Source organism: Mobula birostris, chromosome 9 (assembly GCF_030028105.1).
Source record: "Mobula birostris isolate sMobBir1 chromosome 9, sMobBir1.hap1, whole genome shotgun sequence".
NCBI lineage: Eukaryota > Metazoa > Chordata > Chondrichthyes > Myliobatiformes > Myliobatidae > Mobula > Mobula birostris.
In genome coordinates, this window is record NC_092378.1 from 48,154,452 (window position 1) to 48,180,896 (window position 26,445).

Sequence of the window (26,445 nt, forward strand, 5' to 3'; positions counted from 1 at the left end):
CCCTCCTGGACAAAAATAATTTTGATCCAGGAAAGGCGAAACCTTAATGGAAATCTAATCAGGTAGGACAGCAAAAATGCCCTGTACTTCTGATCCCTTTTCCTAATTACTTATCTTATCTCTATGTGCATCTACATCTAAGCCATAGCACCTAATGGCCTACAAGTCTGTAAGCAGAGGTTTTTCTAGAGATTCGACCAACAATTTTTAAAGTGCAGCTTTGTCATTCGTATACCTGTTCCCTCTTCCCTGTTGTCTGATTGCAGTTTAATCAAGCTCTTTACCTTCACACCCTTATTCTCTGATAGTTTAAACTCAGCAGTGGCCATCTGTGGTTACGAGCAGGGTAAATGTATCACGCAGACAGGCAACAGTTCACACTCCATGCCTTGAGAAAAGATTGCCAGAATCTTGACAACTAGTCTGTCAAACCTTCTCATCAATGTACAGGAGGGGTTGGGGTGGACTGTGTTTGAATGACTGCAAGGGCCTCACCCTGGTGCCACCCCCTTTCAGACTGTCCATTCAATCACCGGCCCCACCACTGAAAGGGCCCAGCTCATTTGTATTCACTGCCCATTCAGGCTGGGGAAAACTGTCTTCAGACACTGTGTTTAATTTCTTCTCTTTCTCAGTTCGCTACGCCATCGAAGTTGTGGAACCTAATGCCCCTGCTGTAACTTGGATCGCTTCCCATCTATTTTCCCCAATACTTTTTCTGTTCAGCAACCAGCCTTCGTTACAGAGTTCAGTCATTGCATACTTTAACATGTTCTGCTGTCACACTCTCTGTGCGTTCTGCCTAATTGTTTTCTGTGGGTCTGCTTCCATCGGGTGTGGTAAGGTCTGGCACAGCCGGCCAGTGTTCATCGCTTGGGTTCTCTGCAGCGACACTGTTACTGGGGACACTTGAGACCCCACTCTGTTTGTGGGGGTGACAAGAAGGTGTGCCATACAGTTTAATTTGACTGCAGGCTGCCTCGCCGGGACTGTACACCAACACAGGCACCATTCATCCCACATGGATAGAACCTGTTGTCCTATCCACCTGGGAATGAAACCTGTCTTTTTAGCCAGCTCCCTTACCATGACTTGGTCACCTGGCTGTGGGAGCACTATCTTCTCTCCCTCTGGCTTTCTTTGATCTGCAATATGTTGCTGCTGCTTTGCTCAATCCCTCAATGTGTTACCCTGGTTACTGTGGTCCTTCACATCTCCGTGTAATCTTATTAACCTGGAATTTGTAGTTTCTTCCTGTACAACCTGTAATTTCTGTTGCTTCTTGTTCCTCCATTGCCCTGCTCTCACTGATGTCTGCCCAGTCGTTCCCTTTCTGCTCCTTACTATCCCCTTTCTGGTGAGCCTTTACTTCAATCACTGCTACCTCCTCAGGCAGCTACATTACATTCAACAGCTCCTCTCTGTGCTCGGCCCCTCTCTGTGGGACCTCCTGACATGATTCCCACACATCACCCTGTCACCCCTCCCTGCTAGGGGCTATTGTCTCTCTGTGGGCCATGTTAGCTGCTTTGCGAGTGACACACATTTGCTGTCCCTGTCTTGTCCATGTTATTTCTCCTTTTCCTGAGTCTATGATCACACCTGCCTGACTCAGCGTGTCTATCCCCAGGATAGTACCTTCATTGTTTGGGCACACCCAAAAATCTACAGGAAGCTGCATTCCTTCAATCTCAGGCACCAGGGTCTGATTTCTCACCACCCTCATTGTTTCACCTCCTGCACTGGTAATGTAAATCGCCTCTCCAATCATGGACAAGGGTAGATCTATTATCAAGACTGATGACCCCTATAACATTTAGTCCAGTAACATTTCACACTGCCAGCCCCCTAATACTGTCAACCTCGTGTGTACATCTGTGGGTGACTACCACTGGCAACAGAGGCTGCTGTCAGCCGTTTGTCTGATCTCACCAGCTCTACAATCTAATCAGCAGTAAAATCCGAAAGGGAGGGCACTGCTGTGGATTCTGCCTGTTTTCCTCTCTTTTCAGGACACCACCTCCAACCATGGCCAAGAATGTGCCGAGAATGTGCTGCTATAAGAAATCATCTTCTTTACCCTCCACAACTATTCCAGCAACTCCTTGCTTGGTGCCCTGATTGCTGGGGCACAAAGCAAGTCCTCTGTGTTATCATAGCAGCTACATCCACTGCAGCTGCTTTACAACTTCTCTTCCCCCATCTCTGGTCTATCTCACTTGCTCATGATACTATTGCAGGGTAGGTCGATCCCACATCTATCCCCAAATCTAAAACTTCCTGGTGGGCTGAGCTCAGGCCTTCCTTCAGCACTTTCAGGAAGACTAGGTCATCCTTCCCTGGGTTATCCAACTCTGAATACTCCTCATACGCTTGATATCTCTAATCCCTAGCTAGCTCATCAGCTCTCTGAACCACTGACATTATCATTCCCCTGTTTCCCTCACCTCCCCCCAGTTGCTGCCTCACTTCCCCCTTAAAGAACCAATATCCCTCTTCATTGCTGCCCAAGTACCACCCTGCACCCACTGATTCCTCTGGCACTTAGCTTTTACCACCCCATGTATACCTTTGCAGTGCCTCTGATGAACTTCAATAATTTCCTCGAGCTGCCGCTAGAATTCTGCATTCTCACAGGTGACTTTAAGAAAGAGCAACTCTGACAAAATGCTCTGCTTCTCCCAGGGGTGAAGGGCCAATGGATGTCGCAATCAGATCAAAGGCTGGCTTAGGTTGTCAGGGTTCTCGACCTAATGTTGGCTGACCACAACCAGTGCCATCCCAACTGATATATCTGGGTATAAGCTCTCCCTCAGATATCTCCACACTAATTCCCACATTATGCAAAATATAAATGACAAATAAGAATTAAACAGTATATATTTAAAACCACAGAGGACACACTCTGCAATCTGCCACTTATGTGCATCTGAACTCATAATGCCTGTTGTATTCCCTCACATTCAAAAAATGTTACATCAAGGTTTCAGACTTATTCTTAAAACACACAAACACACTCGCAAACGAGTCTGCAACTGTACAGTTTCCCTGGACAAGTACACACATCCCACTGGTGTCCCCAGTGGTCAGTAACCACCCTTCACAACTGGTGACTGTTTCATCAAATTACACAAAAATGTCTAGTCTCTTACATAAACATATATGCACACACACATACCACACTACTTTTATAGCAACCGGTTCAGCTCTACACTGTGGGAAGAAGATGTTGAAGATGAGGACAAGAGGGAAGATGATTCAAGTAATAAAAGGATCGAGGCAGATCTTCTGAGACACCTAGCATAGAATTGACAAGTCAGAGAAAGACAAGTCATCTTTGCTGTTCAGAACGGTTGCAACAGAAAGGAAATACAATCATTGCTGAGTTTGATGAGCAGTACTCATTAACCATCTGAGCTTATAAAACAAGGGTCAGTTTTAACAATGAACAACAAAATCTTTTAGTCACAACTCCAATCATGTAGTCCAAGTACAGTTCCATTTATTACCTATCTTTTTAATTGTGTTGTAAATATTAGCTGGTAAACTACTCATTTGTTGTACTTGTTCAGGGCAGGTGAACTCTATTGAGGTTCTACAAGGACCGTCTCAATTAGCTAATGGCCAGTGCATGAACATCAGGCAAAGAAGAGGGGAAATGGGTTGATTTTGGTTCAAGACCCTTCTTCTGGACTGAGCAGCCATGGCCTCACCCTTTCCTGTCACCTTTTCCAAGCTAAGCTATCTGCACCTCTCTCTCAGCTCCTTTCCAGAAACTCTGGAATACCTTTGTCCTGGCTTCCTACATTCCTCAATGGCCTCTTTAAAAGCCAGCTCTCTGATGAAGCTCCCTGTCACCTGCTTTAATACCTCCTGTCATGCGTCAGTGAGAATTTTATTTGAAGTCTTGTAACTTAGATGACATAAAAAGATAAAACTACAACATCAATAGAAGTTATTGCTGTTGTTAGATTGTGGCAGATCTTATTTCCCCCTTTGTCCCAGAACTGTTAGTAATCTGAAGGTATATTATTTCTCTGATCCAATATCAGAGTTCTCAAGGGAGCATGCACCAAATAACTTTAGCAGAAGATTATTTCATTCTATATCATCACCTTCTTTACAAAGACTTTCTCACTACACACTGCAATTCTGCCTACCTTCTCTCAGAAATCTCTAGGAATTTCTGGAACCCATTTTTTTCATACCTTGATATGTAACTTTTGAAAACCAGAATTTACTATTCCCATAATTTTCCATTATTCGTTGTACATGGGCCCATCAAGTCCATGCTGGTTGATAGATCAGTCCCACCACCCATTAATATTTTCTATGAGTTATTCTGCCCCCAGATTCATCTACTTATTGATATATTAGGGGCAATTTACAGCAAGTACTAGTCCACCGACCCACATGCCTTGGGATGCGGAGGAAACGGGAGCATCTGGGGGAAACCCTACAGAGTCAGAGAGAGAAAGTGCAAACTACACACCGGATTGTACCTGGGTTACTGGAGCAGTGAGGCAGCAGCACTACCACATGTGAGTGTGATCAAACATCTCAGATTGTTCCCACTCAGTGAATCATCGACATCGCCAATATCCTCCAGGCAAAAGCTAGTATGGCAGATCCCCATAAAACCGCACTGTGGTACAACAAGGACAAATGCTTTCTCATAGCTCCAGTAATCTGAGCTTGATCCTGACCTCCAGCACCACCCATATGGAGTTTGAACATTATCTGTCTGACCTCATAGGATTTCTCTAAGTGCTCTAAGTTTCTCCCACTCCCAAAGACAATTGACTTTAAAGGTTAATTGGCTCCTGTAAAGTGGGGTTGGGAAACAGGAGGATCGAAGGAGAATTGATGGGCAAGTGGTTATCAGGGAGAAAACTGAGGGTAGGGATCTAAGAGTCAATATAGACATGATGACCAACATTGTCTTGTTCCAAATTCCAATGTAAAATATGTGAAATTGCAGCAGAACGTAAGAAGGAAATTACCCTAAAATTTCAAAAGGGTGTTTTAATTTAAAGCAAGTCACCAAATTATTAATTGCCCATTTTATTCTATATATATTTATACTAAAGGTAACTGGTACACATGCAGAGATAGATGGGAGGATAACCATGAGAATGTCCATCTGACTTCTTCACTAATAACTATTACATACATAACCTTACTGACATTTTAATTCCTCTACATAACTTTTGTTATGTTTAGTAACTCCAAAGCATAAAATCATTTTTAAAAAACAGAACATGGATAACTCATGTATGTTTAGTTTTTCTGTCAGCATTTATGGTGATGTGATGACATATGCCATTCATGTACTTTTACATATAACCCTTAAGGAATTATGTAAGCAAAGAATGATTAATCAAACAATATATTTATAACAATACTTAAATGATTGAAATATTAAATACGCAACACTCCTCCCTGCTTAGCTATAAACTTCAACTCAATGTAGAATGTATCTTAACCATGTACACTGTATACTGTATAATACATCTACTATATAGACATCCACAGCACAGTAAATTATAATTTCTCCTATGCAGGCCTAAAGATTTAATCGCTGTGGAGGATTTCTTACTCTTATGGATGACATCTTTCCTGACAAGTGGTGTCACTCTGCATAGCAGGTGAGACTTATGACTTAAAACAATCTCAGGTTCTGGGGCCACCTCGATGGTGGTTGTAGGAGTTGACTCTAGGACTGCAGGAAGTGGTTCTGACAGCTCTGGACACCTTTCTCCAAGGGTCTCCATCATCGTTCCTATGAATAGTTGTTGTCCTGAATTCAAACTTGTACCTGAGTCCAAGAGGCATCACTGCATCCATGCTCCTGCTGTTAGTGGAATACCGTTCTGAGAATTGAACATGGACACCAGTGGTTGATGGCCAGTAATGAAGGTAAACTCTCTCCCATACAAGTACAGGTAGAAAAACTTTATGCCCCAAACCAGACTCAAGGCCTCTCTGTCAATCTGTGCATAATTTTTCACAAGGGGATATGATGACATTCACTTCCATCACACATAACGTGTGATATGACTACACCTAAAGCATAAAGTGAGGTATCACAGGTTCGCTCCACTGGATGATGTGGATCATAATGTGTGATCACAGTATCTGACATTGCTATTTCCTTTACCTTTTTGAAAGCCACCTCACACAGCTTTGCCTGTTGCCATTTCTTCCCGTACCGTAGCAATGAGTTCTGGGGGTGGAGCACAGTAGCCAGGTTTGGCAGGAACTTGTTACAGTAATTGATAAATTCTATAAAGGGCTGCAACTCTGACATTTCCTTTTGGCCTTGAGGAATCTACCATTGCTTGAATTTTCTCACCACACTTGTGTAATTCTTATGTGTCAATGGTGTGACCACAGTAAGTGTTGCAGGCTTAAAAAAGTCACACCTGTTGTGTCATGCTTGGAGCCCATAGCCTTCTAGTCTTTCTAACACTGCCTTGATGTTTTGTTTTGTCATCCTTACTGATAACAATGATGTCATCCAGGTAACACTGAGTGCCTGCGCAGCTTTGCAGCACCTGCTCCATAGCTTTTGACAGAGTGCAGGTGCAGATACTACTCAAAAAGGAGCCTATTATAGTGATAAAGCCCCTTGTGATGCTCATGATGAGAAACACTTGGGAACCTTCTTCCATCTCCATCTGCACGTAGGCCTCATGTAAATCCACTTGCTGAAGCGTTTCCCTCCAGAAATTTGCAACAATATCCCCTATTCTGGGCAGAGAGTATTGATCTAATTTTACCACATACAAGCCCATGTGGCTTGGTGGTTGTTGTACTTCACTGTAACAAATGTCATTCCCACAGGAGTTATCTTTTCTCCAATGTAAGTTCTTTGTTGGATATCTGCAGGCTACAGTTCAGTACCTTTGAAATGCTGTTCATTGTGGAATGACTGTAATAGCCGAGCCAGTGCCCAACTCCATTTTAATTAATTTGCCATTCACTTCTGGTGTAAGCCATATCGCTTGTCTGTTGTTTGTTTTCACATTGTAACTTTCAAGGCTATCCGGTGCTCTTTTTGAAAATGCAACTTGACTTTTTATCTTTTTCTCTTCCCTGTACAGTCCATTTATTTCTGTCTGCCTGACATGCTCTTTGTATGTGGCGTACTTTGTTGCATTTTCTGCAAGTTTCACCTTTAAATCTGTGCTGGTCTGGTGCAAGTAATGAGCCCCTGTCACAACAATAACAAAATTTGTTCAGCCAGGCAGGTTTCTGTTTAGATGTTGCAATTTTGTTCATGCTCTCGTACTTTCTGGACTGCAAATTATTTGCATTCCTGTCAACCTTTTCCATTGATACAGTGATTTCCAACTGTTCTTTTAAATGTGAGTTGTGCTTCGGTTAGGAGCTATTTTTAATGCTTTCTTGTAAGACCCTACAAACTAAACAACCTTTCAGTGCATCAATAAGCCTATCACTGAAATGACAATGTTCAGGCAACTTCTTCAATTCAGCCACATTTGCTGAAATGGACACCCCTTCTTTATAAAACCTAGAAGTGTTGTTCAGTCAACAATGGTTTTGGTTCTAAATGTTGCTGCACTACTTTCATGCTATCAGCAAAGATCATTTTGCCTGGTTTGGTTGGAGCAGTTAAACTTCTAAGCATCTGTATACACTTCCATATAATGCACTCAGCAAAACTGGCACTTGCTCTCATTGGCTATTCCATTTGCTTCAATATAGTGCTCAGTTTGTTCCATATACAGCAGCCAGTTATCAGTTGTGCAATCAAATGTGTCTATCTTTCCGAAGTAGTTAGCCATTTCTGCTTATTAAAAATTTATTATCACCCACTACTCACTTTCATTTTCTGCCTTTTTTTCCCAATTTGACTGTCTCCTTTTTTGAAGAAGGATGTGTTGTGCTTTTTTTTTTTTTTAAACTTATATATCTCCCTGCATTTTTTTCAACTCAAGTGCCTCGCTGTGCTTCAACAGGTAGGTAGTAGTATCTCCTCAAACTCCTAATGAAATATAGCAAGTGTCTTGCCTTCTTTATAACTGCGTCGATATGTTGCATCAAGGTTAGGTCCTCAGAGATATTGACACCCAGGAACATGAAATTGCTCCACTTCTGCTTCTTCTATGAGGATTGTTTTGTGTTCCCTCATCTTAGCCTTTCTAAAGTCCACAATCAATTTTGTAGTCTTGCTGATGTCGAGTGCAATGTTGCTGCTGCAACATCTCTCACTTAACCGGTATATCTCGCTCCTATATGCCCTTCCATCACCATCTGAAATTCTGCCAACACTAGTTGTATCACCAGCAAATTTATAGATGGTATTAAAACTGTGCCTAGGCACACAGTCATGGTGTAGAGAGAGTAGAGCATTGGGCTATGGACACACCCCTGTGGTGCACCAATGTTGATTGTCAGTGAGGTGGAGATGTTATTTCCAATCTGCACAAGTTGTGGTCTTCCGGTTAGGAAGTTGAGTATTCAGTTGCAGAGGGAGGTACAGAGGCCCAGGTTCTGTAGCTTTCCACTCAGGACTGTAGGAATGACAGTGTTAAATGCTGAACTATAGTAAACAAACAGCATCGTGACATAGGTAATGGCATTGTCCGGGTAATCCAAGAACATGTGGAGAGCCATTGAGATCACATCAGCTGTAGACATATTGTGGCAATAGGCAAATTGCAGTGGGTCCAGGTCCTTCCTGAGAAAGGTGTTGATTCTAGCCATAACCAACCTCTCAAGGCATTTCATCATCGTAGATGTGAGAACTAAAGGACGATAGTCATTACGGCAGCTCACGCTGCTCTTCATGGGGACTGGTATAATTGTTGCCTGTTTGAAGTAGGTGGGAACTTCCCACTAGAGCAATGAGAGACTGAAGATGTCTTTGAATACCACCACTGGTTTTCAGAGCCTTACCAGGTTTTCCCATCGGGCCCTGCCACCTTGCAAGGGTTCACCCTCTCGAAAGAGCCTGACATTGACCTCTGAAACAGAGATCACAGGGTCACTGGATGCTGCAGGGATCTTCATAGCTGTGGTATTATTCTCCCTTTCAAAGTGAGCATAACAGGTGTTGAGCTCGTCTGGTGGTGAGGTCTCATTGCCATTCATGATGTTGGGTTTTGCTTTGTAGGAAGTAATGGTCTGCAGAATCTGTCAGAGTTGACGTGCATCCGATGTCACCTCCAACTTCTCTTGGGACTGTTTCCTGGCTCTTGAAATAGCCCTCCATGAGTCATACCAGGTTTTCTTGTACAGACCTAGGGTACTCAGACTTAAATGCCACAGATCTAGCCCTCAGCAGACTATAAACCTCCTGGTTTATCTACAGCTTTTGGTTTGGGAATGTACAATAACAAATTTCCTCAAACACCTAATGAAATATAGCTGCTGGCACGAATTCTTCATAAATGCATCAATATGTTGGGCCCAGGGTAGATCTCCAGATATGTTGACAGCCAGTAACCTGAAAATGCTCACTGCTGACTCCTCGATGAGGGCTGGTGTGTATTCCCTCACCTTCCCCTTCCTGGGGAAATTTGTTCACATATCCTTTAAATTAATTTGTAGGATATTGTGCAGATGGCATGGGTGGCACCTTCCTTGAGATGCCCGCTATGATCCCAGTCTTAGGGACATAAAGGAGGACAGGGATCACTGCAGTATGTTCATGGGCTTTGTGCCAAGTCTGATGTCTCCAACATCAGTTGAACTTCAACCTTTTCCTCAATTGAATGCAAACTTTGCTGATGCATTGAAGGTGGTGGTGAATCCATCTTCAGCACCTGCAATCACTGAGAGGTGCTGCCCATTGTATGGAGAGTGGTCCTTGTTTTCCAGATTCTTCATTTGAACTTGCATTGTAGGAGGGTGGGGTGTTGCAGTTGGATCAGGTTGCTACAGGACTTTGGTCTTGTGGATGTTGCAGAAAAGCCCATTCTCTCATAGTGAAAGTATCTACAGTTGTTAGAGCTCAGCCTCTAAGTGTCCACAAACGCAGGGGCCATTTGTATTCTACAGCTCAACCTTGAAGATCCAGGTGAACTTGGCTTAGATCGTGTCACTACAAGTTTAAAACTTTCCAAAGATTCTCTCCATTTGCCTCAGAGGTTTGTTGAAAACAAGGTTGAACATTGCATAGGAAATATTGAGAAAAATGTTGGTGTAACAATGCAGTCTTCTTCGACATTGATTCTCACTGAGATTGGCTGGAGACTGTTGGTTACCATCATTGCCTGCATGCTGTTCTGAAAAAAGCATAAGACAGACACAAATTTCTGATTGGAGCCAGATTTAAGGATAGTGGTACACAATCCCTCCCAACTGATATTACCAAACACTTTGGTGACATCAAACAAGGCCATGTACAGTGGCTGTAGGTGACCCTTGCATTTTACTTGGAATTAATACATGTTGAAGACCATGTCCATTTAGATGAATCCCACTCTTTGGTTACTTGAGGAAGATAGTTAATGAGGACTCTGACAATGCATTTCCCATTAGTCAGCAGCACGGGGACAACTTCTTTGGGGTTTCTTTCTTTGAAAATGTTCTCAATCACATCTCTGAGTTCCACTTGAATATCCTCATCTTCCCAAATGTGTACCACTATATTGCTTTCAAAGAAGAAATATTGTTTGCATTCTCTGAGCAAGCACAGTAGCTATAATTTCAGTGGATGCACAGTACTGATGCTATTGACTTTACCCAAAAAAACAATGACTGATCAAACAACAAAGCACAGCAGATCATGGAAACCTGAAAAAACACACACAGTAAATGCTAGAAATATTCAGCAAGTAAGGCAGCATCTGTGGAGAGAGGACCTTTCATCAGAACTCATCCATTATTCAATGAATAACATGGCCTCCAGTAGTTCAGTGCACCTTCTTAATGTAGCTGAGAGAGCACCTGAGAGTGGGTGCCTGGACATAAACGCATAGATGGGCATAGACAGAGGGGCAAGATACCAAATGAGCTACAGTAACAACAGCAATCTGTGTGTGAGAGAGCTATCACCAATGATAAATCTGAGCTGACGTGGGTCCTTTAAATACAAGAGCCCTTCTATATCCAATGCAAAGTCAGGATGGTTACTCCAGCTGCTTCACCGAAGATGAACTTACAAATCCACACCCTTAATTATGTTTTATAACAGGAGCAACAACAATGATTTAGTGAGGCACTTTTCAACAAGAACAGGGAAGCGCCATGTCATTGCAGATGATATGGACAAAGCGGGTGTCCAGATTCATGCAGGATGGTACCTGAATCAGCCGTAACCAGATATTATCGCACTGTTGCTGATCTTGCCGGCAAACGGAACCCTCTGAGCAAAAATGGCAATTACCGACGTGCCATTGTGTCTGGGTCATGATTATTGACAGACCATTGTGCCTCGGTCATGGATTATCAGCAGATTTATTGGTTAAAATATGGGATTTTCCAGAACCAAATGAACATCAGCATTGTCACGGTTTGATTGTGTTCAGTACAGTGAAGTCACTGGCCTGATATGGACTGAGTTTTGTAGGATTACAACTTATAGCCATTTGTGTTATCATGGTCTGGGGTACGTGGAGATTGGGGTGGGGCTGAGGGTATGGGAGGTCATTATCCAGTTGCACAGAGGTGGAGGCATGAGGAAGGATGATCTGCGTGCAACAGATATGAAGCAGGATTTGACTTCTCACTGGGATTGTATTCTGCCAGGTTGCCTTCTCCCCACACTCATTCCTCGATCTCAGGGACCCTGCGCACCTGAGTTCTTAAATATACCCCACATAAGTTCAATTCTCCACTCTCCCTAATCTAACCATTTCCCTTCCCACCCTTCTTATCCCCTATCTCTTAATCCATAATAACAGAGTGAATCCAGCCACTATTGCAGAGGAAGACTCTTCCGGTACATGACCATCTGGGACACTGGAAGTATAAGGCTACCCTACATGCTGTCCCACTTTGCTGAAATACACTGAACGACAACCCCACTCAGAACCAGTAAAACCATTTAAAAAACACCCTAACTATCAATACCAACCGGTTGATTCATCAGTCAATGTTGATGGACACCCACAGACTCCAGTCACCCTCACTCACATATCACAAAAGCCCTCCTCATGCACCAAAGCGAATCACCGTGTATGAACCATGTTGTTGTCTCTGTAAACACGCAAAGAACACCAGTTCGGTCAGTTGCCTTCACCATCTCAGTTTAAAGGAATCCTGTAGTAAAAGGCTACCCTTCATCTGATCTTGCATACCCAATTCTTTCAACTCCCCAGTCCCCTCCACCTGCTGTTCCCTAATCCTTGCCCCACCCCAATCATTCAGCCCCTTCCCCTATCTAATCATTCAATCCCCCCCTTCCCTAATCACCAGCATTTTGGAATCCCTTTCCTTCACTAATCTGCCAAACCCTTCCCTCCTATCTCCCAGTCTCTTCCCACATCCTCCGACAGACACAGCATTAACTCTGAGTGTGTTTTCACTCTTGTGACCCAGTTCATTGCATGGTTTCATTTCCCACAAAGAAGAAACCCACCCCCCACTTATTATCGCATGATCTGTGCAGCACTATGTATGATGCATGTTTATGAAAATTCTTTTATTCTTTTGATACAGTGGCATTAAAATGCAACAACCTGCACTTCTATCCATTACTATTGGTAAAACAGTCGCAAATGACAGGTCAAACAGAACCTGTTGAGCATATGTTTAACCGCTGTCTGAATTCATTGTGGGTATGTGCAGCTCCTTTTCCCATTGGTTAGCTGCATAGTGTCCAGTTTCAAACATCCTTGGTATATAGAAAGCACGTGTGGGAGGCTGTCTCTCTCTCTCTCTTTGTTTAAGGCAAGTGGTGCACATAGCCATTGGGAAGGTATGCTCTTTGCACACTTTTAAACTTTTGAATGTATGTTTGATGAATATTCAGCTTTGTAGTGTCTATAACTTGGGAAACTTGAATGTTTGGTCAAATTTTTATTGTTTGTAAATAAATGATTAATATACTTATTAGAAGTCAGTGTTTTTTTTTGTCACTTGCTTGACGCACGAACCTGATTCAACTTCACAAGGTGAACAGGTTAATAGGTTACATGGCTACTAAAATAAATCACCTCTACTGTGTAGTTGAGGTGTACATTCCAGGGCAAAGTTTTTGGCATTACTGGGAGAAGGAAATGGGTGTAGACTCAGTGTGCCGAATGACCTGCTTCAAAGCCAAAGTCAAAAGTCAAAGTAATATTTATAATCAAAATATGTATTGGTTACCGTATATTTTGCAGTATACACAGTGGATTCCATTTTATGTTTTAATTGGGCTATCAGTTTAATCCAAGCAACTGTTTATTTAGGAAACAGCCGGGAGTGAAAATGAAATGATTTCACTATTTCAACAAGTTAGAAACTACGAAGAAGGTATCGACAATCATCTTGAATATTACAATGAAACTGAAGATTTGGAGAATTCAATCCTTTAATGCATTGTATGAATTCAGTCCATTATCTGTACCAGGTGTCTGGACTGATTTTGTTAATTAAAGTCAATCAAAAGATCATGGCAGCATACCCTTGATGAATATCTCTATTGATAACTATTAGGAAGTAATACAGTTTTATAGCATGGTAGTAGTCTTGGTAGTGATCACATTTGTTCTGTATTTCATTTAAATACATAATTTATTACACAGTTAAAGAGTAGTTGGTCTTTTTTTTTAAATACCTTTTTAACTATTTCCGTGAAACTTTGGCTAATTGGGGCAGCTACCTAACTTAATTGAGTCAAAAAATACTGGTCCCGACGTGTCTCAATTAACCAGAATTCACTGTATATATTTTTTGTTGTAATTTAGAATTTTTATGTATTACACTACTGTATACTGTTGCCGTAAAATAAAAGATTTCATGACTTATGCCAATGATTTTAAATCCAATTCTGATTCTAACTCTGATCTACATGATGCACTGAGGCAACAGTCAGCACCCCTTGTACCTGTCTCTCTCATTCCATCACTGTTCAGAACAAGCAGGAGTGTGGGAGCAGCACTGCCTCCAATACCCCTCAGAGTCACATGCTAAGCCTTCTTGGAAATTTTCATCCTGAGATTCCCAGCCCAACAGTAAATTCTCAGCTCACTGGCTTCGAAGTTCAAAAGTTCAAAAATCCAAAGTTCAGAGTAAATTTATTATTAAAGTACATGTATGTCACCATATACAACCCTGAGATTGATTTTACTTGTGGCCATACTCAATAAATCCAATAAGATTAATGAAAGACCACACCAACATGGTGGACAGCCAACATGCAAAAGACAACATACTGTGTAAATACAAAAAGAAAGAAATAACAATAATAAGAATTCAACAGTAAATATATAACAAAGGCAATAAACACTTTCGCTATACCTATATTGACATATTCTTATGGTATAATATCTTGGTCTGAAACTGATCTGGAAAATTTACAAAGAAAAATAAGAACTGAAATGACAAGTTCAGAAAACAATATGTACACTCAATCGCGCTTAGATTAAAACTACCTAGGTCAGAAGGAGGAGGAAGAATGACAGACATTAAAAATTTACACAACAGTCAGATAAAACTTCCTAAGGATATATTTTCATCAATGAAAACAGGATTCAGCACTCCACACAAGCATATGCAATTCTGGTAAGAAGTATACACCACTGAACTTAAATGAAAGCACAACACAGAAAAATGAAGAAATTATTATTATTGGAGAAAAACTTAACCAATGGAAGGATACATTCTCTATGTAAGACACCCCCACAGCAGACTTGATAGCAACAAGCAAGCATTGAACGCCTGGCTTAGTGTTGGAGACCTCCTCACAGAAACAGAAGGGTTCCTTATACATTAACATTAACACAAGAAACTTATCAACAATACATAATAAAAGAACAACAAATTCAAGACAATAGAGGCAGAAAATGCCAAGAAAAACCAGAATGAATCCAACACATTACAGGATCCTGCAGCAGTTTAACTCAATCTGATCACTTACATAAGCACAATTAAGTGGCAAACATCACTCACCAAAATCTTGCTTTAAGATACAAACTCATTAAAGACACCATAACTTACAATAAATACAAGCCATTCCAAACTCACATAACATACAGAAATCAATAAAGTGAAAAACACCAGAAATATACTGAATTAAAAGAGGAAATTAAAAGACTATGGAACATGAGCAGGGTACCCATTGTCCCAATAATAATATCTACAACTCGCATCATCCCAAACGCACTACACAATAGCATTAAACAATTAGGGCTACATGGCAATATCTATGTAAATCTTCAGAAAGCCACAATACTAAACATCACTAGAATAGTTTGGAAGTTCCTAGCAATTGAGCAATGAGTGTGCTTGGCTATAACCATACTTCAGGTTTTACCAGCTTGAATTGAGAAAAAATAGTAATAATAAATAAGCAATAAATATCGAGAACGAGATGAAGAGTCCTTGAAAGCGAGTCCAGAGTTTGAGGGAACAGTTCAGTGATGGGGTGAGTGAAGTTGAGTGAAGTTATGGAGTCATAGAGTCATAGCAAAGTACAACACAGAAACTGGCTCTTTGGCCCATCTAGTCCATACCAAAATCATTTAAGCTATCTACTCCAACAGACCTGCACCAGGACCATAGCCAACCATACCCCTACAATCCATGTACCTATCCAAACTTAGCTTAAATGTTGAAATTGAGCTTGCACGCACCAATTCTGCTGGTAGCTCATTCCACACTCTCACAACACTCTGAGTGAAGGAGATCCTTTCATGTTTCCCCTTAAATTTTTCACCTTTCACCCTTAACCCATGACCTCTGGCTATAGTCCCACCCAACCTCAGTGGAAAAAGCCTGCTTGCGTTTACCTTACCTATAACCCTCATAATTTTGTATACTTAATTCAAATCTCACCTCAATCTTCTACATTCTAAGGACTTAAAGTCCTAACCTATTCAATCTTTCCAAGTTCTCCAGACCCTGCAACATCCTTATAAATTTTCTCTGTCCTCTTTCAATTTTATTTATATCTTTCCTGTAAATAGGTGACCGAAACAGCACACGATACTCCAAATTAGGCCTCAGCAACATTGTATACAACTTCAACATAACATTCCATCTTCAATACTCAATGCATTGATTTATGAAGGCCTATGTGCTGTCTTTACAACCCTATCTACCTGTGACATCACTTTCAATGAATTATGGACCTGTATTCCCAGACCCCTTTGTTCTACCACACTTCTCAGTGCCCTGCATTCACTGTGAGACTTACCAAAGTGCAACACCACACACTTGTCTGCATTAAACTCCATCTGCCATTTTTCAGCCCATTTTTCAAGCTGATCCAAATACTTCTGCAAGCCATGATGTCCTTCCTCGCTGTTCACTACACCCCCAGTCTTGCTGTCATTCACAAGCTTGCTGATCCAGTTAACCACATTATCATCCAGATCATTGATATGGATGACAAACAATAATGGACCCAGCACCGATCCCCGCAGCACTCCACTAGTCACAGACTTCCAGTTAGAGACGCAACCATTTACTACCACTCCCTGGCTTTTCCCACAAAACTGAAGTCTAATCCAATTTACTACCTCACATTGAATGCCAAATGACTGAATCTTCTTGACCAACTTCCCATGCGGGACCTTGTCAAGTGCTTTGCTAAAGTCCATGTAGTTATACCCTCTGATTCAGGAGCTTGATGGTTGAGAGGTAAAAACTGTTCCTGAACCTGGTGGCGAGAGTCCTGAAGCCCCTAGACCTTCCTCCTGGTGGCAGTAGTGAGAAGAAAGTACAACCAGTGTGGTGGGAGTCCCTGATGATGGATGCTGCTTTCCGACGATAACGCTCTGTGTAGACGTGCTCAAGGGTATTGACAGCATTATCTGTGATGGACTGGGCTGTAATCACTACATCTTGTACTATTTTCTATTCAAGTATATTGACTGTGGCCAGTCATTATACTCTCTACCACACACCTATAGAAGTTTGTCAAAATTTTAGATGTCATGCCAGCAACACAGAGTGGCAGCTCAACAAACATTGTCAGAATCAAACTAGGGAAGAACTCTAAACATGAGCCTTGTCAACTGCAGCTGTGTGCTGTGAATGAATTTCTTTGGGGACACAAAACTTCAGATCATGGACAAAAAAAACTGAGTAGGGGCAATAATTACCCAAGAATGCAATGAACAGGAGCAACAGACAAACAGCAAAAGTGCAAAGTAAACTTGATTATCAAAGTACATGTATTCATGATATGCAACCCTGAGATTCATTTTCCTGTGGGCATACTCAGCAAATCCATAGAATTACTACAGGATCAATGAAAGATCAGCTAGAGTGCAGAAGACAACAAACTGTGCAAATGCAAATATAAATAAATAGCAATAAATAACCAGAACATGAAATAACAAGATAAAGAGTCCTTAAAATGAGATGATTGGTTGTAGGAACATCTCATAGGATGAGCAAGTGTGTGTCGATATCCCCTTTGTTCAGGAGCCTGATGGCTTAGGGGTAGTAACTATTCTTGGTGCTAGTCCTGAGGCTCTTGGACCTTCTACCTGAAGGCAACTGTGAGAAGAAAACATGGCCTCGGTGGTGAAGATCTCTGATGATGAATGTTGCTTTCCATAAGACCATAAGATATAGGAGCAGAATTAGGCTATTTGGCCCATCGCATCTGCTCAGCCATTTCAACATGGCTGATCCAATTTTCCTCTCAGCCCCAATCTCTTGCCTTCTCCCCGTATCCCTTCATGCCCTAACCAATCAAGAACCTATCAACCTCTGCCTTAAATATACATAAAGACTTGGCCTCCACAGCTAACTGTGGCAAAGAATTTCACAGATTCGCCACTCTCTAACTAAAGAAATTCTTCCTCAACTCCATTCTAAAAAGATGCCCCTCGATTCTGAGTTGGTGTCCTCTGGTTTTAGACTCTCCCACCATAGGGAACATCCTCTCCACATCCAATCTATCAAATCCTTTCTCTATTCAATAGGTTTCAATTAGGTCACCCCTCATCCTTTTGAATTCTAGTGAATACAGGCCAAGAGCCATCAAATGCTCTTCATATGACAAGCCTTTCAATCCTGGAATCATTTTTGTGAACCTTCTTTGAACCCTCTCCAGTTTGGCCACATCCTTTCTAAGGGGCCTAGAACTACTCATGATACTCCAAGTGAGATACAACAGTGCTTTATAAAATCTCAACATTATATCCTTGCTTTTATATTGTAGTCCTCTTGGAATTTATGCGAACATTACATTTGCCTACCTCACCACAACCTCAACCTGAAAATTAACCTTTCGGAATCCTGACAAGGACTCCCAAGTACCTTTGCCCTAAGGTTTTTGTATTTTCTCTTTATTTAGAAAATAATCAATGCTTTAGTTTCTCCTACCAAAGTGCATGGCTGTGCACTTCTCACACGGTATTCCATCTGCCATTTCTTTTCCCATTCTCCTAATCTGTTAAATTCTTCTACAGCTTATCTACTTCCTCAAAACTACCTGCCTCTCCACCCATCTTCATATTGTCTGCAAACTTTGCAACAAAACCATCAATTCCATCATCCAAATCATTGACATATAATGTAAAAAGAATCAGTTCCAACACAGACCCTTGTGGAACATCACTAGTCATTAGCAGCTTGGAAGAAAAGGTTCCCTTTATTCCCACTCTTTGCCTCCTGCCAATCAGCCACTGCTTTATCTATGCTAGAATCTTTCCTGCAATACCAATGGCTCATAGCTTGTTAAGCAACCTCATGTGTGGCACCTTATATAAGCCCTCTGAAAATCCAAGAATACAACATCAACCGATTCTCCTTTGTCTATCCTGGTTGTTATTGCTTCAAAGAATTCCAACAGATTTGTCAGGCAAGATTTTCCCTTGAGGAAACCATGCTGACTACAGCCTATTTTATCATGTGCCACGAAGTACTTTGACGCCTCATCCTTGAAAATTGACTCCAACATCTTCCTAACCATTGAGGTCAGACTAACTCGCCTATAGTATCCTTTTTTCTGATTCTCTCTCTTCTTGAAGAGTGGAGTGAGATTTGCAATTTTCCAGTCTTACGGAACTATTCCAGATTCTAGTGATTCTTGAAAGATCATTACCAATGCCTCCACAATCTCTTCAGCCATCTCTTTCAGAACCCTGGGGTGTATGCAATCTGGTCCAGGTGACTTATCTACCTTCAGACTGTTCAGTTGCCAAAGAACCTTCTTTCTAGTTATGGTAGCTTCACACACTTCATGCCACATGACACCTGAAACTTCTACCATACTGCTAGTGTCTTCCACACTGAAGAATGATGCAAAATACTTATTCAGTTTGTCTGCTATTTCATTGTCCCCCATTACTACCTCTCCAGCATCATTTTTAGCGGTCTGATATCCATCCTCACCTCTCTTTTACACTTTCTGTATCTGAAGAAACTTTTGTATCCTCTTTAATACTATTGGCTAGCTTACTTTTGTATACCATCTTTTCCTTCTTAATGACTCTTAGTTGCCTTCTGTTGGTTTTAAAGGCTTCCCTCTAACTTACACAAATTTTTGCTCTACTATATGGCCTCTCTTGGATTTTATGTTGGCTTTGATTCTCTTGTTAGCCATGGTTGTGTCATCTTTCCTTTAGAAGACTTCTTCCTCTTTGGGATGTATATATCCTGTGCCTTCTGAATTGCTTCCAGAAATTCCAGCCACTGCTGCTTTGCCATCATTCTTGCCAGTGTTTTTTTTCCCCAATCAATTCTGGCCAACACCTCTCTCATGCCTCTGTAATTCCCATTAATCAACTGTAATACAGGTACATCTGACTTTAGCTTCTTCTTCTCAAATTTCAGGGTGAATTCAATCATATTATGAACACTTGTGCCTAAAGACTCTTTTACCTTTAGCTCTCTAATCAATTCTGGTTGATTGCTTAGCACCTAATCCAGAATAGCCAATCCTCTGGTAGGTTCAACCATGAGCTGCTTTAAAAAGCCATCTCTAGATTTTCCCAATCTACCTGCATATTGAAGTCCCTCATGACGATTGTAACATTGCCCTTTTAGCATGCATTTTCTATCTCCTGTTGTAATTTGTAAGCCACGTCCTTACTAATGTTTGGGGCCTGCGTATAACTCCCATAAGAGTCTTCTTTCCTTGCACTTTTTAACTCTATCCACAATGATTCAATATCTTCTGACCCCATGTCACCTCTTTCTAATGATTTAATTTCATTTTTTTTTAGCAACAGAGCTACGCCACCCCTTCTGCCTTCCTGCCTGTCCTTTCGATACAATGTGTATCCTTGAATGTTAAGCTCCCAGCTGTAATCTTCTTTCAGCCGCAATTCAGTGATGATGACAACATCATACATGCCAATCTGTAACTGTGCTACAAGTTCATCTTATTCTGTATACTGTGCGCAGTCAAAGATAACACCTTCAGTCCTATATTCACCCTTTTGATTTTGTCCACCTTTTACATTGCACCTCATCTTGTTCACTGCAATTTTGCCCTGTCATCAGTCTCTCCTTGCTAGGAGACTCACTACACCTTGCCTCTGTTTGTAAACCAACTACCTCATCTTCAGCACTATCATTCAAGTTCCCATCCCCCTGCCAAATTAGATTAAACCCACCCGAACAACTCTAGCCAACCTGTCTGTAAGGATATTGGACCCTCTCAGGTTCAAGTGTAGCCTGTCCCTTTTGTACAAGTCATGTCTTCCCCAGAAGAGATTCCAATGATCCATAAATCTGAACCTCTGCCCCCTGCACCTGTTCCTCAGCCAAGCATTCACCTGCCAAATCATTCTATTCTTACCCTCACCAGCATGTTGCACAGACATCAATCCTGCAATTACTGCCCTGGAGGTCCTGTTTCTTAGCTTTCTCCCCAACTCCCCAATCTGTAGCTCTTCAGGACCTCCTCACAATGTCTACCGACATCATTGGTGCCATGATAGAACATAGAAATCTACAGCACATTACAGGCCCTTTGGCCCACAATGACTTGAGCTTCTTCTTCTCTAATTTCAGGGTGAATCCAATCATATAATGATCACTCTTCCCCTAAGAGTTCTTTTACCTTAAGCTCTCCAATTCTGGTTCATTGCACAACTCCCATCAGGGTCTTTTTTACCCTTAGCTCTATCCACAATGATTGGACACCTGACCCTATGTCACGTCTTTCAAATTATTTGACTTCAGTTTTACTTACCAACAGAGGAATGTAACTGCCTTCCTGCATACCCTTTGGATATGACGTGTATCCTTCGACATTAAGCTCCTAGCTATCATCTTCCAGCCAAGATTTCCTATACAGCCTTTCATGTAGATGCGCTCAATGCTCAATACGTAATGTTCTGGGTGAATCCACTACCTTTTGCATGATTTTCAGTTCAAAGACTTTGGTGTTTCCACAGCAGGCCATGAAGGAGCCAGTCAATACACTCTCTGGTACACATCTGTAGATGTTTGTCAAAGTTTTTTAGATGTCATGCCAAATCTCCGCTGACTACTGTTACGTACCCCGTAACTGGGTTGCCAAACCAGCAGAAATGGATCACTCAGTTGGAGTCTGGATTACTAGAACTAAGAAAGTTTTATTAAGGAAACAAGCAACACAGTACTCTAATCAAAAGGATAATGAATGCAACAGTTCAGCAATGATAAACATACATGTACACAGAATTAAGATAACAGGATCAATCAAGCTCTATTGTTGTCTAGGGGTAAATGACCAGTTTCAAAATGACGCAAAGTTCAGTTCAATTTAGTTCAGTTCAGTTCGCAGTAATCGCTGCCGTGGCGATGGACAGTGGGGGGAAGGAGAGAGAGAGCAAAACGAATGAATATTCAAAACGACTTCCACACAGACCTTTGCAGTCAGCTTTCGGGCGAGTCCTTTGTGATGTCATCTGAGGTCACCGACCGTGACCCCTCCGTTTCCAGATACGATTGTTTCTTTGCGGTGAACCCAGCACCCAGGCAAGGGTGGACACACACCAGGTTCCCGCCGATCGTGCCTTTCCACCCTGAGCGTCTATGGCTTGATCCCGCAATCAGCCGTCCAAAAGCTTCCCACCGACTTGAGAGGTGCACCGCTTCCAGGGTCTCGTTACCTCGGGTGTCGTGTGTGTGTCCTGCCTTAGCGAACCTGTCTCTTTTTATCCCCCTGCTGTCCATCACTTCAAACAGTTCAGGGTTCAAAGGGGAAGCCGATCTTGACAGCTCTCCTTCCCCTTCATTACACATCTCCAAATGCTGCTCCATTGTTTCCCTTATCTCTCTCTCCTGAAGACAGGTGGCAGACCAACTGCTGATTCCACTGGTGCCAGCCCAGGCCAGCTACATCTTAATCTATGTGTATTCTTGTCACACTACTAAGAAAGTGAAGGTGCTGCCTTCCGTTCTTTGCAATTGCATTCCCGTGCTGGGTCCAGGACAGGCCCCCTGTAGTAACACCCAGGAACTTAAAGTTGCTAACTCTCTCCATCCCTGATCCTCCAATGAGGACTGGCTCATGGACCTCAAAGAAAAAGAGAATCCTTTGCAAACCAAACTGAATATTGAACGGATTGCACATGGAAAGAGAGAATCCCTTGTTGTAACATATTTGCAAAACAAACCAGACATTCAACGGATTGCATGTGGAAAGAGAGAATCATTTGTTGTACAGCACTTACAAAACAAACCAAACACTGAAAGGTTTGCATGTGGAAGGAGAATCTTTTGTTGTACCGCATTTCCAAAGCAGACACTGAAAGTTTTGCATGTAGAAGGGCTGGAATTTAAGTCACACCCTATCTGTGAATGCCAAGTCTGAATTCATATCTGCTATCGAGTTGCAGTCTGAATTCAGGACAGGTATTGTGCGTGGGGTGGGGGGCGGGTGAGGTGAGGGGGGTTGGAAGCCTGTCTGCCTTTTTCTTGGCGTAAACCCGAGCAACAGCGGTAAGGAAGTATTGGACAGTCCAGCCAAGCAGAGCAATAAGATAAGCCAGTATCTGTTTAGAGTTACTGAGAGCGGTCTTGTTTGCCTCTGATCAATTGCTGCATATATTCCTTTGCACTGTGTGCTCTCCACTCTGCCTTGAAAACTGTCCACCTGCACTGCACACTCCCTTGTAACTCCGACACTGTCACCTCTATTATGACTCGCTCCATGTAATTTTGTGCTTTGATCCCCCTGGATGGCAAAAGGTTTTCGTCCATCTCGGTATATCTGATAGTAATATACCAATATCAGATACCCTTTTATTTGAAATCGAGTTCGGTAAACGGTTTCATTTCCCACAGCCAAGGAAATGCCATTAAAAAACCCACGACTGTATTTGGAGGGTCTGCTTATTAGATCACTACTTAGTGAGAGGTGGGAGGAACCAGATCAATTAAAGAGACCCTTTGATTTTGCACCGCTCTCGGAACAAAACCCAACCTTAGAGGGTCTGCTATTCAAAGAGAAACGACAGATGCACTATTGGCCACAAAATCTACGTTTTTTTCCCCCCAAGGTTTCCAACGCCTTGCATGAGTCGGTTACCATACTGAATTGTAGAGTTTAGTTGCTCCTCAGCCTAGTTGCGCTGTTTATTGTGCGATTTGATTGTTTTTGTTCCTCGTTCCACTGACGCCAGAGTTTCTCTGACAAAAACAAGCTCGTCGCCTGTCCCTGGACTAACTGCTTTAGTTCCAGCACAACTCACGACCAGCCACACTTTGCTACCTCCTGCTTGCTTGCGCATATTAACTCATCCGCACGGTAACCACTGCGTGAACACAATTTTTGCAGCTGTATACGATACCTCGGATCTTATAATTGTCGAATTCCTTATACTCCTGCATCGACACGTCCATGATTCCACACAGAGCCACTTGGAAAGCCAGCTGAGAATAAACACTTCAGTAAACGGATGATTGGCTGGCGGCTTGCGATCCTACTGACGGAGTATGACAGGCGGTGAAGGGATTTAAACAGAGAAAGCCACATTTCCTTGGTCTTTGTAAAGGAACTGATGGGATTCGTGAAAGTGTAAAGATAGCTGGGCACAAGGCTCCGGAATTTGCTCGACGTGAGGTACAAAGCTGGAATTCCACGTCATCCTTAACTTGGAGTTCCGGCTCCAAGTGCGCTCTCCTGTTATACTGAATGAGTGTGGAGACAAACGTGGGCTGGCAGAGGTGGCAAGTTCGATGGGAGATGTGGTGTGAAAGGCGGTTGAGCTCCACTGGGTAAAGCCTATTTGAGTGCGAGCGTTTGTTAGGATAAAGTTCGCGTGAAGAGTGGGGTAACGAGAAGCAAACAACAGAAAGTCGGCAGATGACTTTAAACTAGAACGGTTGGGGGGTGGGAATCAAATTAAAGAGGCTAGGCGTGAGGAGGTTAGTTCACTACAGGGGGATGGGAACCAGTGCAGAGAGGCAGAGGGGTGTAAAGTGAGGGTAGAAACAAAAAGTACTATGGAGAAAAGCAAAAGTGGCAGGCCGACAAATCCAGGGCAAGCATTAAAAAGGGCCACTTTTCAGCATAATTGTATAAGGGCTAAGAGAGTTGTAAAAGAGCGCCTGAAGGCTTTGTGTGTCAATGCAAGGAGCATTCGTAATAAGGTGGATGAATTGAAAGTGCAGATTGTTATTAATGATTATGATATAGTTGGGATCACAGAGACATGGCTCCAGGGTGACCAGGGTTGGGAGCTCAACGTTCAGGGATATTCAATATTCAGGAGGGATAGACATGAAGGAAGGGGAGGTGGGGTGGCGTTGCTGGTCAAAGAAGAGATTAACACAATAGAAAGGAAGGACATAAGCCGGGAAGATGTGGAATCGATATGGGTAGAGCTGCGTAACACTAAGAGGCAGAAGACACTGGTGGGAGTTGTGTACAGGCCACCTAACAGTAGTAGTGAGGTCGGAGATGGTATTAAACAGGAAATTAGAAATGTGTGCAATAAAGGAACAGCAGTTATAATGGGTGACTTCAATCTACATGTAGATTGGGTGAACCAAATTGGTAAAGGTGCTGAGGAAGAGGATTTCTTGGAATGTATGCGGGATGGTTTTTTGAACCAACATGTCGAGGAACCGACTAGAGAGCAGGCTATTCTGGACTGGGTTTTGAGCAATGAGGAAGGGTCAATTAGCAATCTTGTCGTGAGAGGCCCCTTGGGTAAGAGTGACCATAATATGGTGGAATTCTTCATTAAGATGGAAAGTGACATAGTTAATTCAGAAACAAAGGTTCTGAACTTAAAGGGGGTAACTTTGAAGGTATGAGACGTGAATTAGCTAAGATAGACTGGCAAATGACACTTAAAGGATTGACGGTGGATATGCAATGGCAAGCATTTAAAGATTGCATGGATGAACTGCAACAAATGTTCATCCCAGTTTGGCAAAAGAATAAATCAAGGAAGGTAGTGCACCCGTGGCTGACAAGAGAAATTAGGGATAGTATCAATTCCAAAGAAGAAACATACAAATTAGCCAGAGAAAGTGGCTCACCTGAGGACTGGGAGAAATTCAGAGTTCAGCAGAGGAGGACAAAGGGCTTAATTAGGAAGGGGAAAAAAGATTATGAGAGAAAACTGGCAGGCAACATAAAAATGGACTGTAAAAGCTTTTATAGATATGTAAAAAGGAAAAGACTGGTAAAGACAAATGTAGGTCCCCTGCAGACAGAAACAGGTGAATTGATTATGGGGAGCAAGGACATGGCAGACCAATTGAATAATTACTTTGGTTCTGTCTTCATAAATAATCTTCCAGAAATAGTAGGGGACAGAGGGTCCAGTGAGATGGAGGAACTGAGCGAAATACATGTTAGTAGGGAAGTGGTGTTAGGTAAATTGAAGGGATTGAAGGCAGATAAATCCCCAGGGCCAGATGGTCTGCATCCCAGGGTGCTTAAGGAAGTAGCCCAAGAAATAGTGGATGCATTAGTGATAATTTTTCAAAACTCGTTAGATTCTGGACTAGTTCCTGAGGATTGGAGGGTGGCTAATGTAACTCCACTTTTTAAAAAAGGAGGGAGAGAGAAACCAGGGAATTATAGACCGGTTAGCCTAACGTCGGTGGTGGGGAAACTGCTGGAGTCAGTTATCAAGGATGTGATAACAGCACATTTGGAAAGCGGTGAAATGATCGGACAAAGTCAGCATGGATTTGTGAAAGGAAAATCATGTCTGACGAATCTCATAGAATTTTTTGAGGATGTAACTAGAAGAGTGGATAGGGGAGAACCAGTGGACGTGGTATATTTGGATTTTCAGAAGGCTTTTGACAAGGTCCCACACAGGAGATTAGTGTGCAAGCTTAAAGCACACAGTATTGGGGGTAAGGTATTGGTGTGGGTGGAGAGTTGGTTAGCAGACAGGAAGCAAAGAG

At 42.2% G+C, this 26,445-nt stretch overlaps 1 protein-coding gene across 6 annotated transcripts in view; it reads right to left on the reverse strand.

Annotated features, from left to right (window-relative positions):
- Positions 1–26,445, reverse strand: part of svopl (SVOP-like) — a 155,692-nt gene that overhangs the window by 95,541 nt on the left and 33,706 nt on the right. The window contains exon 1 of one of the 6 annotated variants that reach the window (XM_072268008.1): positions 23,865–24,083. The exons of the other annotated variants lie outside the window; for them this stretch is intronic. Within the exon in view, the coding sequence (XP_072124109.1) occupies positions 23,865–23,916 (52 nt within the window). The 5' untranslated portion in view covers positions 23,917–24,083. Of the gene's footprint in view, positions 1–23,864; positions 24,084–26,445 lie in introns of those variants that run through there. 6 annotated transcript variants of the gene reach the window in all.